Consider the following 19,733-nt stretch of genomic DNA (forward strand, 5'->3'; position numbering starts at 1 on the left):
CGCGGCAGGTAAACAAACCAGCCCAGCCTGCCAGGAGGCTTACCCTGGCGGGCTGCGGGTCAGACATTGCCGGTCCCTGCTATATATTTTTTAAAATAAAGCTATGGGAACCTAATTCTTGAACATGAGCAGCAAAGAGGCAGTGTGGTCATTGGAACATAGAAATTGCCATAATGGATCACACTGACAGTCCACATGGCTCCATATCCTGTCTCAGAAAGTGGCCAATATCAGATGCTTCAAAGGAACATGCAAGAAAACCTTCAAGAGGAGTATTATGGGATAATCAGCCCATAGGGGAGTTTCATTTCATGCATTTTTTGCTTTTGTATTATTTTAGATGGTAAATAGGGGTGCCTAAATTACATTCTCCAGACCACTCACTATTCTGCACACCTTTGTCATGTCCCCTCTTATTCATTTCCTCTCTACAGTAAAACACAGTCTTTACAATTGCATCATTCCACTGCTGCTACATCATTTTGGATGCAGGGTGGCCAGAACTAAATAGCCCTCACCACTGGAATAATGTGTTACTACTGATTTATACCTAGCATTACAATATTTTCAGTATTTCAATCCCACATTGTAACGTGGGGGGGGAGGAGGGATTACAGCATCATATTGGTCAGTTTTCATTTTGCTGTCCACAGTGACCCCCCCAAGTCTCTTTCCTGAATGATTATATACATTTGGAACGCAGCAGTATATACCAGTACTTCGAAGTATTCCTTCTAATGTACAGTACCTTGCATTTGTCAACAATGAATGTAATCCACCATCATGCTGCCTATTCTCCTAGTTTTGTCTGACGTTCTTCAATCTTCTCTATCCAATGTCTAATCCACAATAGCACTTTACTTTGTCAAAGGATTTTTGAAAAAGTCTAAGAAAGTTATAGTGATATCAACTGGTTTTCCTTTGTCTTTTTATTTTGTTGAAATGCTCAAAGAATTCAAACAGATTAGGGAGGCATGATTTTTTTTGCAGAAGTTATGTTGGTTACTCTCGGTTACATCGAACCATCTAAATGTTTTATAATTCCATTTCAGGGTATGGTTTCAGCCATTTCATTTTACATCAGGTTCACCCCAATGCCTTTAAAAACAAATAGGTACAACATTTGTGACCTTCCAACCCTTCAGGATAACAATCTCACTAAAATCAGCTGCTAACAGTTCAGCCACTTCATTAAGTACCTTCTGACTGTGACTTCTTGGTCTTTAATTTGTCACTCTGTTCTAGCACCTCCTTTGACTTCAGTCTCTGACAGCACTTCATCTTTGTTACCTGAAAGGGATAGAACAGTAGGCATTTTCCTAAAAACCTTTGTTCAGATTGACTGAGCACCAGGTTAGCTGCCCAATGTACTAAAGTCTAACTCTAATTCTGCCACTGGCCTTGCTGCATGTTCTAGGACAAGACACAATCTCTTTGCTTCAGTGTCTTCACGTGTATAATGGGGGTAATACCTGTCTTATGAGGGTATTATGAGGTCTAATTTATCTGTGTTTGTGTTTTAAACCTGTGAAAAGCAATAGCAATGATAAGTATTACTGTTAATACAACACTTCTTCAGTCATCCCAGTGCAGAGGACCCCACACAAAGACCTAGAGATACTTAAATCCTAGTTTAGTGCTGACTTTAAAAGCTGAAGTGGGGGTTAAGTTCCCTGAAAAGCCTTGCACCAACTCTGCTCAGCAGAGTGAATTTCAACTTTGGCCCAGTGCTTAAGCATGTAAAACTGACATTTATAAATCTAAGCACCAACATAAGTGTCCAAATACAGGATTTGCTGCCCTGAGTAAAGTTCCACACTGGAAAATCAGACACATAATCAGTGTCAGTGGAGAAGGCAGATTTTATGACCAAAGTAGACTGTGTTTTAGAGTCGTCTTGAATTTTAACTAAAAGCTGTAAGTAATGTTTGTTTAATAATTAATTCCTAAGTCCAAGAATAGTTTAATTCCATCTTTCTCTGATTCTTAATAAAGTCTTTTAAAACTACCCTTGAGGGCTATGTTTAATAGGCATTGAATGCAGATGCCCCTGTGCTTCCGAAGTATATCTGAACAATTTCATTTTAGCAGAATGGTTAATGGGGCAAAGCAGCCTCTGCTGGGCACATTCACCCAGTTTACTGGAAGTTTACTAAACGTCCACCTTCTTTTGCCTTTTCTTCTCCAGGTCAGAAGTTCTGAAGCTTCAGCTTCCTTCAAGAGGCAGCACAAAGCAAAAAGAAGGAGCAGCACTGCTGGATGGAAGACACTGTTTATCTGCTGTGCAACTGGATCGAAGCTCACCCACTGGGGGAGCAGGGATGTCAGAGAACGGTATAGAGAATCCTTTAAGTGCAGAATCCCTAGTTATTTTATTTCCTCAATGATGTGTCAGATTCTCAGCAGACAAACTAATATTTGCGTTAAAGATTTTGAACAATCGAAGCCACGGACTAATTCTAATGAATTTTGAAACCTTAAACAAAAAGTCAGTTTCCTCTCAAAAAATGTCTTATGTTTATTAAAAACCTGAACATGTCACTTGTAACTAACACTCGAAAGAATCACCTCATTTCTAGAATTCACTGGAACCAGAGTGACTTTTTTTCTTGCTTATTAGTAAGTGGTCCTAGCTTCTGTATGAATAATACCTGGGAACTTTAAGTTACAATCAGCTCCAAAAAAATCATTTACAGTTAATATTCCACATACTCTTTGAAAACAACCTTATCCCCTATCTAATTTTGAATGATCCAACTGGTTTAGAGCATGTAATGCTAACTACTGCTATAAACATGCCATTCTGTTGCAATTTCCCATGGGATTGCACATACTATGGTTTGAAAGTCTCGTAAAGCCAACAGGTCTCCGAAGACTGGCGCTAGTGAATAATTACACAGAATACCACTGGACTTCTATAGAGAAAAGAATTATAGGGACTCCGGATGGGATGACAAACTTTGTTGGCTCGTTTACATGCTGTAATGATGAGAGCCATTTAAGAAAGCTGCCTTCTTATCCTAAGGTCCTTGATCCTGGTAATGGTTTATATGCCAAGTAGACAGCAATTGCAAACTTAGAGCTTGAGTTTCTCTTGGTGGTGTTGGACACAGCTACACGCAAATGAAGACAAATGTCAGGCTGCTTAGGAATTAACCATGAGCAAGAAATTGTGCTACAGAAGAAATCCATTGAGAAGAGATTTGAAGGTGAACAGCTAAATTTGACTTCTGAAGTGTAGGCCTGGAAGTGTGATATAATAATGCCCTCCACAGACAGAGAGAGATGTCATTGGGGTCCTGGATTATAAAATAAAAAGCAGGTATTTTGTTCTGCTAGAGTGCAGCTGTGCATATGGGTGTCTGTTAGGGGAGTGGTAATAAGAAGTGCTTCTAGCATGATTTTCTAAAGGCATCTCTGTACTTTTAATTTGAGTTGAATACAACAAAACGGCCAGCATAGACCTGATCTGATTGCTTTGTGACAGTGGCTCTGTACTGTCATGTGAGAGATTTAGGGCTTGGCTTGCAGATGTAGAGAGCTGGGAGTTAAACCAGCCTTCGGAGACTGCAGCAGGAAAAACGCTGCCATGTGTGTTCACACTGTCAGCTGCAAACACACTGGCGTGGCCACATTAGCAGCTCTTGCAACCCCACAAAGAACATTGTGGTTGCTATCCCAGTGTGCAAGTGGCTGCAACGTGTTTTTCAAATGCGGTGGGGGGGGGTGGAGTGTGACAGGGAGCGTGTTGCATGTATGTGGGGGGAGAGACCGTGTGTTTTGGGGGGCAGAGAGCGTCAGCACACTGTCTTGTACTGCTAAGTTCAGAGAGTGGCAGACCCTCCCCACCCCCACCCCCACACACACTCACAACAGCAGCATTCCACACTAATGGTTTGCTTTGTCCCAGAGCAGATAAGCATGCTGGCTGTGAGAAACGGCGCTTTGAAAGGGGATATCCGCATGCCTGCAGCCGATTTCAAAACAATGAGAAGAGTGGCCACTTGACTTCAGGGGATTATGGGACATTTCCGGAGGCCAATCACAGTGCAGTAATGCAACACCTCATCCACACTGACACCCGGGTGTTTCAGCCGGAGCACAGCAAGCTTTTTGCTTCTCGTGGAGGTGGATTATCAGGAGCTCTCTAGCTGCAGAGTCCAGGCGCTCTACGTGCCTTGCCAGTGTGGATACCTCAGGAGTTAGGGTGCCTGGGGCTGCTTTAATGCGCTCTAGCGTGCAAGTGTAGCCAAGCCCCATGACTACAGCTACACTACAGAGCTTTACAGTGGTGCAGCGATGCTGCTGTTGCACTGCTAATGCGGACACTCTAAGCCGACAGGAGAGTCCTCCTATTGACTGAACTCCAGCCCCCATGAGCAGCGGTAGCTATGTCAGTGGGAGAAGCTCTCCCACTGACATAGCACTGTCCACACCGGCGCTTAGGTCAGTGTAACTTGTGTTGTTCAGAGGGGTGGCTTATTCACACCCAGGTGAGGTAACTTATACCAAGGTAAGCTGAAGTGTGTACACAGCCTTAGACTAGTTGTTCAACTGCACTCAGGAGATGGGTAGTTCAGACCACGCTTTGATCAACATCTTCTCAAACAGACTGAAGGGAGGCACTTAAAAGTCTGTAAGTGGTGTCCCAGCCAGTTCTCTGCTGGAAAGATGATGGCCTTCACATAGGCTGTTTATGGTGGGGTGGAGGTGAGCTGAGAGAGGGTGTAAATCCTCAGGTCTCCCATGGGAACACATTTGCATAAGTGAAAAGATCTTTACTAATGGATCTAAGATCTGTAAATATTCACCAACCACCCAATTTTTACATGTGCTATTTTAAAATCCTGAATGAAGAGCTGACCAGAGATTTGCAAAATATTCAAATGCAAAAATACTTGAAATTTTCAAAAATTTCTAAGGTTAGGAACTAAAAAATGAGCCCATTTTCACATAACATTTTGCTCAGGTAGGCCTCATTTCCAAGCTAAAATAACCTGTATTTCTAGTTTAAATGGCTTTCCTATCAAGAATGATACAAAAAAGTCATATTCACACCTTTACAATATGAAAATAGACATTTTCTCCAGTAAAGACCAATTTTGGTGTGCAAGGACAGGAGTGACAAAAATCACTCAGAATGAAACTGGAAAGTTGCACAAACAAAATTAGTCAGCTTCACACAGCTCTAGGGTTGGCAGGTGAGATGATTTCATGCATTATAGATGTATGGTTTGTAGGTCTTTTATAAATTTTAATTTCTCATTGCAGAAGAGAATGTGTAACTATGGTTGAACAGTGTGTAATTAGATAATTAGATTTAACAAGCCTGAGAATATTTGTCTTATGCAATTTATATGGCTGTTTGGGGTGCCATGTAAGAGATTTCACTTGGCTCTCTGGTTTCCAGTCCTAATAACCATAGGCAGTAAAGGACATGTAAAAGGTAGTATCTGCTATGTCATGCTGTTGTGATGACAGTAGTGGATGTGTAAGTGGACATGTTCATTTAGAGAAAGTGGCATTTCCACATGTGGAAGAAGTGATAAATAGTGGTTCAAATATGCAGGCATTAGGGCTGCTTGAAAGTTTGTGTTCTTCCCCCCCATTGCCATTTGCAAAGAGCTAATCTGTGTATTGCACATGGCATATGCGACACTGACTAGTAGAACAAACATGACAGTCTGCAAGTCTTAAAGGAATTGATGTCGTTCTGTAACATCGGTGGCTCATCAACAATTCTGCTACCCCCACAACCACTGTAACCCTGATCCCTTTTCTGTTGAACTCCATTAGCAAGATAATGTAAGTGATTATGCAAAAATGTGTACTACTAATGTATCACAGACTGAAGATCTGAAAGGAATTCTTTGTTTTGGCAATGTGAAGAGTTCTGAAGGAAAAGCAGTTCTAGGAAGTTAACTTCCCTAACATGACAGGTTTCAGAGTAGCAGCCGTGTTAGTCTGTATTCGCAAAAAGAAAAGGAGTACTTGTGGCACCTTAGAGACTAACAAATTTATTTGCGCATAAGCTTTCGTGAGCTACAGCTTATGCTCAGATAAATTTGTTAGTCTCTAAGGTGCCACAAGTACTCCTTTTCTTTTTGCCTAGCGTTAAGCATTGCAATATAAATCTACAGACACTATGTAATACTGCAGGGAACCTGCGCAGCAAATCAGTTATTGATTGTGATAACCCATCAATTAGGTAAATGGAACCCCATTTGAAGGCAAATTGGATTAGCATGCCTCTGTCCAATATTTTTAAAACATAGCTAGAAACCAGATTGCCTTTTTTAATTGTAGAAAATATACCTAGCAGGGGAGCTGGTATCGTACCATTTAGGCTTGTAGCCAGGTAAAAGATGAATGTATTGGCCTGTATGTGCAACAAAACTGCCCTCTAAAGGATAGAATACAGTACATCAGATCTACCCAAATGTTTGTGATTACAGCCCTTCTGCCAGTAGAGGGTGAGGCAAAGAGATTACATAACAAGCCCTACCACTAGTGCCAGCTAATGGATATGGTTCTTTAAACTTGAGCGGAAGAGGTCTGTATCTTGAAGATGGCTGAATTTTATTTCCTGGGCTGCGTGAATATTGTAGTCTATTGTAACAAACCCATAGGCAGCAGCCTACAGCACAGTTTGGGTGCCAACTGCAAATAAAATTCAAGTCTACAGACAATTATATAAATCTCCCACTCTCCCCCACACACGTAGACACAGAAGTAGTTAAGATTAGAGCTCTGGTTCTTCAGTTCCTAAAACACAAGCCTCTATCACTTGACCTCGAGCCTTTAGCTCGGGGCGGGCAAACTTTTTGGCCTGAGGGCCACATCAGGTTTTCAAAATTGTATGGAGGGCCGGTTAGGGGAGGCTCTCTCTCCCCAAACAGCCAGGCGTGGCGTGGCGTGGCGTGGCCCAGCCCCTGCCTCCTATCCCTGCCCCCCACCCCACTTCTCTCCCCTGGGACTCCTGCCCCATCCACCACCTCCTGCACTCTAACTGGCCACCCCCAGATCCCCCCGACTGCCCCCTGCCGCCCCATCCAACCCCCGCCTCATGCCTGACTGCCCCCCCCCAGGACCCCTGCCCCATCCAACCCCCCTGTTCCCCACCCTCTGACCACCCCAACCCCTATCCACACCCCCAACCCCTGACCACACCTCCTAACTCCTCTGCCCTCTATCCACACCCCCCCGCCCCCTTATCACACTGCCTGGAGCGCCGGTGGCTGGCGGTGCTACAGATACACTGCCCAGAGCACCGGGTCAGGCCGTGACTGCAACTGCGCTGCCCGGCCGCCCAGAGTGTTGGGTCAGCGGTGCGGCACGGAGCCTGCAGGGGAGGAGGAACAGCAGGGGAGGGGCTGGGGGCTAGCCTCCCAGGCCAGGAGCTCAAGGGCCTGGCTGGAGGGTCCCGCAGGCCGGATGTGGCCCGCGAGCTGTAGTTTGCCCACCTCTGCGTTAGCTAGTTGAAGGTGCAGATCTCATATCTTCTTTTCATGCCTGCCTCTAGAGGGCACCATCACTCATTCATACACACAAAGCTAATACCTTACACTAAAAGCACTTAGTTCCTCAGACTGTAACTAATTGTGCACATACACTATACGTGAAATATTGTTTAAGGTTTAAGAACTTTATATTTATGAAGAAATAAGCTTTATAGATTGTTTATAGATGGTTTGACTTGCTTACTTTGTGGGATAAGGTGGGTGAGCTCCTGTCGTTTATTGGACCAACTTTTGTTAGCGAAAGAGACAAGCTTTCAAGCTACACAGCTCAAGAGCTTGTCTCTTTCACCACCAGAAGTTGGGGCCAATAAAAGATATAATTTCACCCACCCTGTCTAATATCCTAGGACCAACATGGCTACAACAACACCACTGCAAACAATTGCTAACTACTGAAACCGTGCATTTTAATGATCTGACACTGCACTTTATTAAAACAATTAAAAATTAAAAGACTACGTTTAAATTGATTTAAACTGATATAAATTCAGGGTTTAGTGCTCAGAACAAAACTATTGCTGATGCTGCCCACTAAATACTTGTTTGCAGTGGATCAAATCTTAGAACCACTAATTTTATCTCACATGCTGCTAAAAAGGTATGGAAGTATTTTTATGCTATTATGTAAATATGTCATTTCCCTCTTAAGCACATTAGATTCACTTTCACCTAAATAGGTGGTGTTGAGAATTAAGTATCCAAAAGGTGATGAGCATGACCAAGCTTTAGCTCCAGCTAAGTGGCTGTTCTTTTCCCCAGTGGAAGACCAGATGTTCCGTTCTGTGGAGGGCCAGGCTGCCTCAGATGAAGAGGAGGAGAAGTGGATAGGGGACCAGCAATCCCAGGTGGCTGAATTGAAGAAACTTCTGGACAGAGTCCCCTGTTGTGGAAGTGGGTATGTTTCACGGAAATTAGTGTTTAGGCTTTGGTTGTCCCATTGCAAATTGTATCACATGATTTAAAAGATTTCAGAAGTATTGTGGCTTCAGTAAGAAATGATAAAACTATTTCACAGAAGCAAAAAGGTAGCAATCCCCCAGTCACAGGACACAGATTGGATGTAATATACTCATCTGATCCTAAGCGGAGTCAGAGAGGAAAGTGAAATATTGGGGAGTGGAAGGGGAAGGTATGTGCATGTGCCTGAACTTTACTCAATGCTAGAGAAGAAAGTAAAAAGATAGATTTCCCTCTAGCATGTGGACCTTGGGCTTTCTCAACACGCATACCCCAACATGTCACATGAGTCTTTATTGCATAAACAATCATTCTGTATTAGAATTCCTTCTGGGAAATCTCCCCCTACTCTCCAGAAAAGATCTTTTCCATCATAATCCTCCTTCCAGTAATGCCATGGGTGAACAGGCTTTCCAGTCTGACCCCAGTCTCTTTCCAGCTGTACAAAATGTAGAAGATGTTAGTTCAGGCTCCTCAGCTGTCAACTAAGAGGAGATTGAAAACCAGTATAGTAGGGACCCAAACCATAAAGAGCTCTATAGGTCAAAGTCACAAGTTTGAATTTATGAGATGCCAGGAGAACAGCAGGAAACCAGTCATAGCTCTTAAGCAGCCTGACCTTGGCTGGGAGGTTTCACTAATTTTTCTTTTTAAAACATAGATGTGATGACAAAATAGTGAAGAAACTGATGTCTTATTTTGGGAGCACCAATAATGATGACCATGAGAATACCACTGTGGAGCTAGCAGAGAGAATCACCAAGTTAACTGAACAGCTTGAGATGAAAGGGAATGAAGTGAAAAAACTGGAAACAAACATGAAGGAGGTAACAAGTGCGAGGTTTACCTTATTTTATGTACACACAGGATTCGTTTAATTAATATTTTAAATACTCATGTTTTGTATTTACATCTAATTTCTGTTAGCTTTCAACCTTGTTGATGCCTCACCACAATGTCACCATTTCAGAAGTGGGGCCACGTCCTAGCTTTCCATGGCAACAGCACTTCCAATATGACTATTGCATGAACGTCCATGGATCTGAAGGTCTATACTGTGCAACACAGGCTGTTTTAACAAAATAACGTGTTTAAAATTCTGTCAGATATCCATGTGGATTTAATAGGTGGAAAAGGCACGGGACTGATAGTAGGTGCAGAAAATACATGGTTCCCCTGTGGTGTCTCAGCACTGGGTGAAAGGCTTCACATATACTATTACCAATCTTCTCACCAGTCCCCCAAAATAACCTTTGTAAATACACCTCCAGTTGGCTCAGTTGCAGGTGCTCAACTTAGATTAAATCTTACAGCTCACTGACAGACAGAAAATCTCAATCTCAGCCTTGCGGGGCTGGGGTTACCTCAATTTCTAGTGTGGACATAACTTCAAGGTTCAAAAGACAAATGTGTTGTCTCAGTATCTTCACCTAATCTGATTTAAATGCACAAAACCTCAGCTACTCATCTGTGTAAATGCCACCAGTCTTTCCCTGACAGATGTATTTAAAAGTAATGAATACAGAACATGGCCCAGATAGTCATCTGTACAACAGAGAAGCAAGTAAGTAGCATATAATACCTTGGTACAGCTGGAGGGGAATAAGGGGGAGGAGGAGAAAATGTGGCCATAAACTGCCTTACAACTTGCCTGATTGGGTATGGCAATTCATTTGTTTCTGTGCCAGAAATTGTGAATACTATAAAAATGTTATCACCTCACATTGTTTTAGCCTAATTTGTTCCAAAGTTTCATCTGCTTCATAACCAAAAACTGGCTCTTTTATGCTCCTTTGCTCAAAAGAAGTTTGTGGACTTAGTGTTTTTGGAATGATTTTATTAACCACTAAGGTCTGTTTAAATTCATAGCTGAACGTTCAACTTTTCTGCATGTTGCCACTCAGTGGCTTTATCAAGATTTCTGTTTCAAGGACATGCTCTCCCCTCCCACCCCCACACACAATGAAATTTGCTTAAGGGGAAAAGTGTGGAAAACGAAAGGAAGACATACTTGCACCTGGTACAGTGTAGTAGGGATTGAATACTGTCAGTACACTAGGTTCTATGACAATGTATCCCCGTAATATTACCTAGGTGAATGGAACGCTTTGCTTCTGTGCTGCTTAAACACCAGCCACATAAAAAGCTAAATTTACTCTATTCTTACAGATGGTGGCCAGGTTTACCTCTTTTCCTTGCCTTCCACTCACACTCTTAGATGTATTCATCTTCCTTTTGCAGAGCTAGGAATGTCCTGTTTGTAACCTCTGCTGATGGATAGGAGTTCTGTGTAACTTTCTCAGAAAAAGTCCATTATAAATTTTTAGTAGTTACACTAGTATTCCAGAAAAAAAGTATCAGCTTTTCCTAAAAATCATACAAAAAAACCCAAGATAAACTTCACATAGATCGTAGCATAACCACAAATTTAAAAATCATCATTTGTGAATCAATTTGCCTTTGTCATTAGATGAATTGCAAATCTAATGGACATATAGATATGTATATTGCTGGTATGAAGGCATAATTTTAGTTGATTGGTTAGCTTGGTGCTACTGCTGCTGTAAAGCTCTTTGGCAATGAGAGATGGTGATCCTGAAAGGAGCAAAGATCAGTTTTGAAAAAGTGAATGCTCACCTGAACTTTCTAAATGCACAAAAAGCGTGCAGGAAAACTCTTAATACCCTCTCTCACCAAATTAAATACATTTCCTGGTTTAATAAAGAAACCACGAAAACAAGCTGTCACTTTCCATGTTGAGTTGGGGAAGCTAGCACACAAATAGCAACAGGTTGTTATTTAGATTTACAAAACCAATTCTGAAAGATCACACAAACAACGTCAGCAGGCAGGTGAAGAGCAAGAGCCGCACATATTGACCAATCATTGATCCAATCTAAGACTACAAAAACCAGAAGATAAAAGAGGAGCTAACTTTGATTCCTTTTATAGTGAGCTCCAATTCTCAATAACTGAAAAGTCTAAGTACCATCTACCAAGGACAGGTTAATGAAGGTGTCAGGCTTAGATGATAGATTAAGGAAAACATGAGAAAATTCTAAAGATATATCAGCACTTTACAAAGCTTTGTGCTATGAACAAATGTCTCAGCTTTGCAAGGCCAAATTAATCAAAAAGGAGAGAATTAATTTACACCTGTCAAAAATGCGCCCTTGTGTGCAAATAGGTAATCATGCAAGAATATTTCCAAGCACAAGTGCAAGTTTGCACATTTAGTTATGTCTGCATGTGTTTCTCTCTCTCTCTCTCTTTATTTTAATACACGCAGATGGAAATGAGCCCCCACTTTTGAGACTGGTCCAGAGTCTTCAAATAGGGACAATTCACTAGCAGATTCTGTACCAAACAATGGTAAACATAGAAAGAAAGGAGTTTAGTAAGAAACTAAAAATTGCCAAACATAATTTATCAAATCTCTATATCCTGGTTTTGTATTTGCGTATTTCTGTTGCACTTCTCATGTTAGTATGTGAGCACCCCATGAGTAGTAATGAATTTTACTTCATGATCCCCTTTGAGGTAAGGAAGTATCCCCATTTCACAGATGAGACAGATTAAGCGACATGCCCACAGCCAACCAGAAAGTCTATAACAAAGCTGGAACCCAGAGTCCCAGTCCTGTGCCTTAAAAATCGATCATCCTTCCTCCATATCTATTTTAGGGAACAATCTATACTTTATTATAGTCGTCATCATCTAACTTGCAACAAATGGAGTCAGAGAAGATGATAGATATAGCCTATGTGAAGCAAACTACCTTGGAGAACTTTTTCAACCTACATTGAGCCACCATCTTCAACTGCTGGAGGAACAGTAAAGCACCAAAAGCAACTACAGACATCTTAGATGTAAACAGACTAGGGGATGAAGGGAAACTAGCATCTATTTCATAGTAGGTGGTGATAGAGCATCAAGAGGTAAGAACTGTCTTGGGAAAGTTAGTATAATAGCAGCAGACTGGGAGGTGCAGAAGAAAGAGCACCGTAGGTGAGGCTGGGACAAGGAGACAACAGCAGAAATATCCAGTGATATTCCGAGCAGAGTATCTATAAAAATTAAAGCAGGTGGTTATGACGTTGGACAGCTGAATGCTGGGTGGGCAGAATTAAAGAGGCATGCAAACTAAAGAGAAAAGATTGAATTTTTCCCAGAAGAGTTTGTTTAGTGACTGAAGGCAAACAGCATGGGGTCTGCTGCCTTGCACTAGCATGCAGCAGAGGACATCCAAGTTCATGTGTCTTTTTCCCCCAGTGTGGCTAAAGATAAGATGCTCTGAAAAAAAATCTCGTCAAAGGGGCAGACTGGGTTCCTGTTGGTTGTCGATGCAGAGGGCTGTTCAGGTTCAGAATAGCTGTTTGTGAAAGAAGCAGCTGCTGCCTAACACATGAGGAGGGTGGTGCAGGAGAAGAGAATCAGAGGGGCTAGAATATTGGGAAAACGTCCCAGAAATTTTTAAGAAAGAAGTGCTCTGATTAAGCAGATAAAGGCCTTTCTTCCCCTGCCCCCCTTTCATTGATATATTGTCCCTTGCATTGTACAGATGCGAGGGGAAAATATAGCTCTGCTTCACGTGTTTGTACATGGCTGTAATTAGAGCCCTGTGCTGATACAAAATTTGCAAAAATTATCCTGGATATAAAGTAGGTATCCGCAGATTTGCGGGACTCTCTCTCTCTGGAATGGGCAGCACCTATGATGTGCAGGATATCTGCAGTGCAGAAGAGGAAAGGAGGAACTCTGCTAGCTGAAAGAAGCAATAAGATTAATTCACAATAGACCATTCCCTCCCCACAACCTCAGAGAGCATTAATTGTGCCTTAGCCTGACTGCTCCCCGGTGATGGTGATTATGTTGGGTGTATGTACAGACAACTAGTCGTTTGTTTGCTTAGCTCCTGCAAAATTGGTGTTCACTGAGGAACTCTCAAGTCACTATTTGGCAGAGGATATAGATTAAGTCATCCGAACTGCACGTTGTTCAGAGCTGCAAAAAGAAAAGGAGGACTTGTGGCACCTTAGAGACTAACATTTATTTGAGCATAAGCATCCGATGAAGTGAGCTGTAGCTCACGAAAGCTTATGCTCAAATAAATTGGTTAGTCTCTAAGGTGCCACAAGTACTTCTTTTCTTTTTGCGGATACAGACTAACACGGCTGCTACTCTGAAACCTGTTCAGAGCTGGTTACTATCATTTAGGTCACATTAGCATCTTGGCATTTTCCAACCAGCAAGGAAGACCGTTCTTGTTCCAAAGACGGCATAGCATCTGACAGGCAAGAGGTAGGAAAAGGGATACAACGTACAACCGAGGTGATCAGGATGATGACAGGCACAAGTCCTATTTCTTTACAAATATGAAACTTGTAAGTTAAACATTAAGTTGCCCTTCCTCAACAATGCTGCCTTCTTGACTCTCTTCCACACCAAAACCCAGCTTTGATACCAGCCTCCACATGCCGTCTCCTCCCAACATTTGACATCCTCCCGCCACTAAATGAGCATTTAACTCATAAGAAAAATACATGAAACAAATAAGTAGATGACTTAGACAGTTTCTTGTAAACATATGGAAGTAGTAAGTTGTGAGGAAGGATTTAAGACCCTGATTCAGCAAAGTGCTTAAGTAGATACTTAAGTTTAAGCACGTGTTGAAATCCACCCCTATTCAGCAAAGCACTTGTGCAAATGCTTAAATGAGGAGAGGTTATTAGAACTGGTCAAAAATATTTCAACATGACTTTGTTCCATCAAAATATGTAGGCTGGTGGCTAGAGCACTTGTCTGAGATGTGGGAGACTGACTACAGAGTTTGTATCTCTCTGGCCTGGTCCACAGAATATTTAATTACTTTTACAAAGTAGAACAGCTCCAACAGGAAAGATGGGGAGAGAAACTGATCCTATAGCCTGGTGGTTAGGATGCTGACTGGGAATGTGGGAGACCCATGTTTTATTGGTTACTGGCCAGTCCTAGAGATTGGCTTTGCAGTAGCTCAGGAAGGTCCTGATCCAACAAACCACTTAATCAACATGCTTAACGTTAAGCGCATGAGTACTTCCATAGGCTACCCTTCAGCCTGCTTCAGTGCCTTATTCGAACAGGGCTTTCTTGAGCTGGTCTGAAAACCATTGCCCTCTCCCCATTTAAGCATGTGCTTAAATGCTTTGCTGAATCAGGGTTTTAAATCTTTCCCCAAGACTCACTTTTCCCAAGATGCTGACAAGAAACTTGCTGACTAAATCACCTACTTATTACTTTATTTAATAAGTCTGTGTTCTATGCATAGTGGATGGGATAGAAAAAAGTGTGAAAGTTGTGAGAGAAGCAGAGCCCTCTCTGTATTTATCCTTCCTTGAAAAATATAGATATAAGAAAGGCTGAAGTACAGAATTCAGAATGAGAACAGTTACAATTTCTGAATAGTCTGGGGTTACACCAAATATTGAATGAAATGTCATGAAGTAGAAGAGCAAATACATTTCCTAGCAGCATTTATTCAGTGCCTTAAAGAAATATAGCAATAGAACAAAGTGAAGAATTTCCCTTCAGAGTAGTTTTCTGGAGCAAACTGACATTTACCAGACTGGAGGAAAAAAGTTAGCTTTGCAATTATTATGCAAGAGAACAAAAGCTCCAATGCTTTTAACTTCCTGTGTCGTTGTCCAGATGAAAGGCCCATTGCTAGGTGAACTGCAACAAAAGGTGGAGGAGACTGAATTGTTGAAGATGGAGCTACAGATGTTGGAGACTGAGAGAGTTAGGCTGTCCCTGGTGGAAGAAAAGCTCATGGATGTTTTACAGCTTCTTCAACAACTTCAAGACCTGGTACGGCAAGAAAGTAGTCCAAAGAACGGGAGCTGGTTTTGATAGTGTCCCTCTCAAACTGAAAAGGATGTTTGTACCTTACATCCAAATGCAAGGGTTCCCTTACATGCAAGACACACAGCTTTGCCACTGGAACCATCAGCTCCAATGGTTGCCTTGCAGCAAAGAGGAAAAGCCTAGAAGCTCTTACGTGTGACTCTCCAAAAACTTTCCCCTCCTTCCGAACAAAAGTTTGGAATCATAGTAGTTTCAGATTTTCTAAAAATCCACTAAATCAGGTCCAAGCCCCTTTCAGGGCAGGATTTAGTCCTCCAGAAGAAAATGCATCAAATATTAAATTGATAGCGTATGACCCACCCAAACACACAGCACATATAAGAAGCTGTTCTTTGGGAGCATACCTACATCACTGCATGGATTGCTCTGCAATATGAATTTCTAAGGATCAGTCAATACTGCAGAACCACATCATGATATTTTCTCAAAGGCTGGGTGTAGGGTTCTCTTTATTTCAGCTGTCTTCTGGAAGGAGCCTGCTGGCTTTCAACACTGCCCCAGTGATAGAGCTTTAGAAATAAATCCCCTCACATCAGACTGACCTCTCTCTCCCCATCTGAAGTCTCTGGAGTGCACAAGTTAGGCCTGCTCGCCCCCACATCCACAGGAAATATTTTTGGGAATGGGTTAGTGGCAGCCTGACTGCCTTCAATTCAGTAGAAACAGGCCTGAGAAATACTTGTCTGATCCTATTGCCACTACTTTAAAGGGCCTTTGCCTGGCACACCCCCAGAATGCACCAGGCATAGGTTATGCACATCCACATGTTACTGAAAAAAGGAAATGAACATAATCCTCTTACATTTCTATAACTCTTTTCATTCCCAAGCACTGAAATACCAGCCTGATGTACGGTCAGTGCTGGACTCAAATGCAGCAGCCTGCTACATTACACAACAGTTCCTCAGTCTTATAGCACATCCAGCTGCATCATATAGGAGCATTAGTGCAGCAAGACGAGTACAACTTACAGAAGGAGCAAAACTACTTCCTGCAGAACCAGAGATGTTTTTGAGAAACATCTCATCCAAGTACTAACCCAGACAGGGGCTATTTAGTTAATCAGAGCTGATGGAATCACAACACAAACTGGTTCTTATTTAAAATGTGATGGGTCAGTCCTCCTTAAAAAGCTATTTTAAAATTCCTGCTTCAGGCAGGGGGGAGTGGTGAGAATTAACCAAGAGATGAGCAAGCTGGATAAGCTGTTCAACATGGGGTATGTTAGGAGCTGTACAAGTCTGCATTGCACTTTTAGGAGTTAATTTTTTAGATTAGGATTCAGAGCATCACCTGAATTTTCAGCAGAGCTGTACACTGTGTATTTAATTAGATTATTCCCACATGACGACTTCACCATGCCTGAAGTATGCTGGTGTGTCTACTGCTGACTCTAGGGAACAAATGCAGTATCTCAAATTATGTTACCTTACTTTAGTGCTTCGCATAACCCATTTTATTTTCACATCCCAAGTCTGACACTGCTTGCCACATGGATCAATAACAATCCAACCCAATGAAGGATGTATTATTAAGCTGGCAAAGAATGACTGATTGTGATTGACAGCAGGCATAAGAACTTTCCGTGTCAAGACTTCGACACGTCATTCACTGGTCAGCCGTGTTGTTGAAAATCATTCCAGCTTAGGAGATGATCCATCACACAATGTGCTACATTGTTGTGAAAATACTGCTTGATGCTAATCATTGCTGGAAATATGCCTTTGTGTGTGGTCATGTTCCCTAGCTCCAGTGAATAAAGAAAGATGATTTACAGGATCCCCTGTAGAGCCTGAAGAACGTCCCATGAGTCCTATGGAGGAGGTGCGTTAGACAGATGAATGAGAAACTGCAGTTACAGATGAATAAGCTTTTAAGGCTATATTGCCTCTGTATATTCACCCTTATGGATACAGCATTCCCAGCATTACACAAGTGCAGGAACCTTCTAGAAAGCCAAGCCAGTCTGGAACCAAACAAACATCCTCTTGAATTACTGAATGTTCAGAACAGAGGTTAATTGAAGGGTCATGCATTCCCAAACACCCGAGTTCCTGCTTTCACTAAACCCAAGGGCTATAGACAAGTAGGACTCTGAAGAGGTGGATGGGACGGGACATGTGAATAAGCAGATGCAATAACACTTGAACTGAAGTTGTGAGTTGTGCAGTTGTCTTTTCTTAGGAATTGTTTCTGCCTATTGCCACTCCTTGGGGTTTAATCAAAACATCTTGCTCTCTCAGGTAGGTGGGCTGAGGGTGCTAGTTAGACTGCAGGACTTCCTCTCCCCCAAACGAGATTTAGGTACCAAATTGAGAGTGATGCTTTCTAAACACCATGTGGCAGCCTCAACCATTTCTAAAATGGAATCATTACAAAGGCAGGCCAGCCAAGCTGCCTTAGCCCTAAAAACTGGAGGTACTCTCAATGTTAAATAGATCTCAGTAGACAGCAGCCAAGAGAGGGCTGATTAAGGACCTTCCCCAGCTGTTTCCCCTGAAGAACACATGCAGTAACTTCCCCTAGTTTGTGTGTGCTTAAAATGGTATCAGACATTTCTGAAAATAGGTATGGAGGGCCTATTTCTGAGGCCTCACCCACAACTCATGTATTTGTACTGCCCATCTTTCAACACACAAGGGCTTTTGCATGAGCCTGGCCAGGACTTTGATAGTCCTGAGCATGCCTATATCCTGCTTGCATTCCATGATAAGCCCATGCATCTGGATTTTTCTGGCCACAAGCTTTTGAAAGCTCAGCTCTGTGCTCTCCATTTCCCTTTGAACTATTGCAGATTCTTATGGTAAAGTCAGGAACTAAGGAACAGGGACACCCAAATCTTCTGTTCACTGTGCAGTTTGACTCAAAGATTGAAAAAGATTCCAAACTAAGACACCATGTTATGAGGAATTAATTTTGTTTTCATTTTCAAGTGCAAATCCACTGTACAAATATTTAGATTTTGTTGTGTATATTAAGCTGGTGTGGGAGTTAATTGTTCCATGATATTGTTTTGTGTTTTAAAGAGCATATCTAAGCGAGCCTTGGGAAAAATCTTGCTGAGCACTTTGGAATCCTGTCGTGACCCCCAACATGGTAAGAAAGTAAAACTTTATGAAGAATAAGAAATGTGCAAAGTACATTTGTAATTCAGAGTCACTTGGGAGGCAGATTATATATCTTGTAAACAGTAGACAGAAAAGCAAAGTCACACTCCCAAAGGGGGAAACATTACTGTGCAAGACCCCTACTAAAGATGAAGGCTTCAAATCTTTGAAAGTACAGAAACTGGGGCATCATGCTGAATTTTACCCTTAAGATGAATTCTTCATCCCACTGAAATCAATAGAAATTGCCCACAGGGCCAGATTTTGCCTTCTAAACACATTAAATCCCTCCAACTTCAGTGTGGTTGCATACGTATCAGAGAGGAGAATGTGGGCCCCTAGTTTGTAGACTGACCACTCATCAACATTTACAATTCCATTGTCTAGAGCTCTTCTCTGCCTGACTTAAAGAGAAGTTACAAAGGAAAGCAGCATCTTTCAGTAAAGTCAGTGGGTCAAACCTGCTCTCCTTTAATAGCAGCCTTTCGTGTTCTTGTTACAAAAATTAAACTTGCAAACTCATCTCCCTGGACAATAGCCCACTGTGCAGGAGCTGCCTATGGAAGAACCATGCAGGCTTCACAGCCTGGAGGTTTAAATTTGATTACTTTGTCCCTGTTAGCAGAGCTTTCGCATTTACCTTCTTCAAAGAAGCTGGCACACTGTACCCAGTTAGTCTGCATAGGAAGACTGCCTGTAGGGGCTTTTAATAGGCAGAGAGAGGTCAAAGAACAGATAATGAAAGGGTAGATGCAGCCCGAGGGTTTGTTCTGCAGAATACTAACAACAGTAGTTCAGGGAAAGTAACATGTACAAAACGCTCTGATTTCCACTGAGCCTTCTTGCCATACAAAAGGCTTGTCAGCAGCATGCAGTGATTCAGTGTCCAGACATTCTCGATCAAAGTGGTGCCGCTCCAGCCTGGGTGTCCTGGGAACAGGGGGAAATGGCACAGCAAACCCTCCTCCTGCTGCCCATGAGCACACACACACATACACACACACACGGCAGCCATACCTGAGCTGTAGGCCTGGGGAGCAAAAGAGAGGTGGCAGCTAGTGACCTCTGAGGTACTAGCAGCTCCAAGGAGTACAGAGGAAGTGTTCTGGCAGGGCCGCGCTCCATCTTATGGGATAGCTGTCCAGCACTTCCCACAGCACCCAGGAGGTATTGTACCTACCTTACAGGGAAATAACTACTCCAAGCAATGCCGCTGAGGCAACATGCCCTCTCCCTAACCCTAGCA

General features: G+C 42.3%; 1 protein-coding gene across 1 annotated transcript in view; it reads left to right on the plus strand.

The window, feature by feature from the left end:
- EFCC1 (EF-hand and coiled-coil domain containing 1) overlaps positions 1-19,733 on the plus strand; it is an 84,705-nt gene that overhangs the window by 62,862 nt on the left and 2,110 nt on the right. The window contains 5 exon segments of the mRNA XM_077822927.1: positions 2,189-2,334; positions 8,280-8,415; positions 9,139-9,304; positions 15,165-15,323; positions 18,407-18,476. Coding sequence (XP_077679053.1) covers positions 2,189-2,334; positions 8,280-8,415; positions 9,139-9,304; positions 15,165-15,323; positions 18,407-18,476 — 677 coding nt within the window.

Source organism: Eretmochelys imbricata, chromosome 7 (assembly GCF_965152235.1).
Source record: "Eretmochelys imbricata isolate rEreImb1 chromosome 7, rEreImb1.hap1, whole genome shotgun sequence".
NCBI classification, from domain to species: Eukaryota; Metazoa; Chordata; order Testudines; family Cheloniidae; genus Eretmochelys; species Eretmochelys imbricata.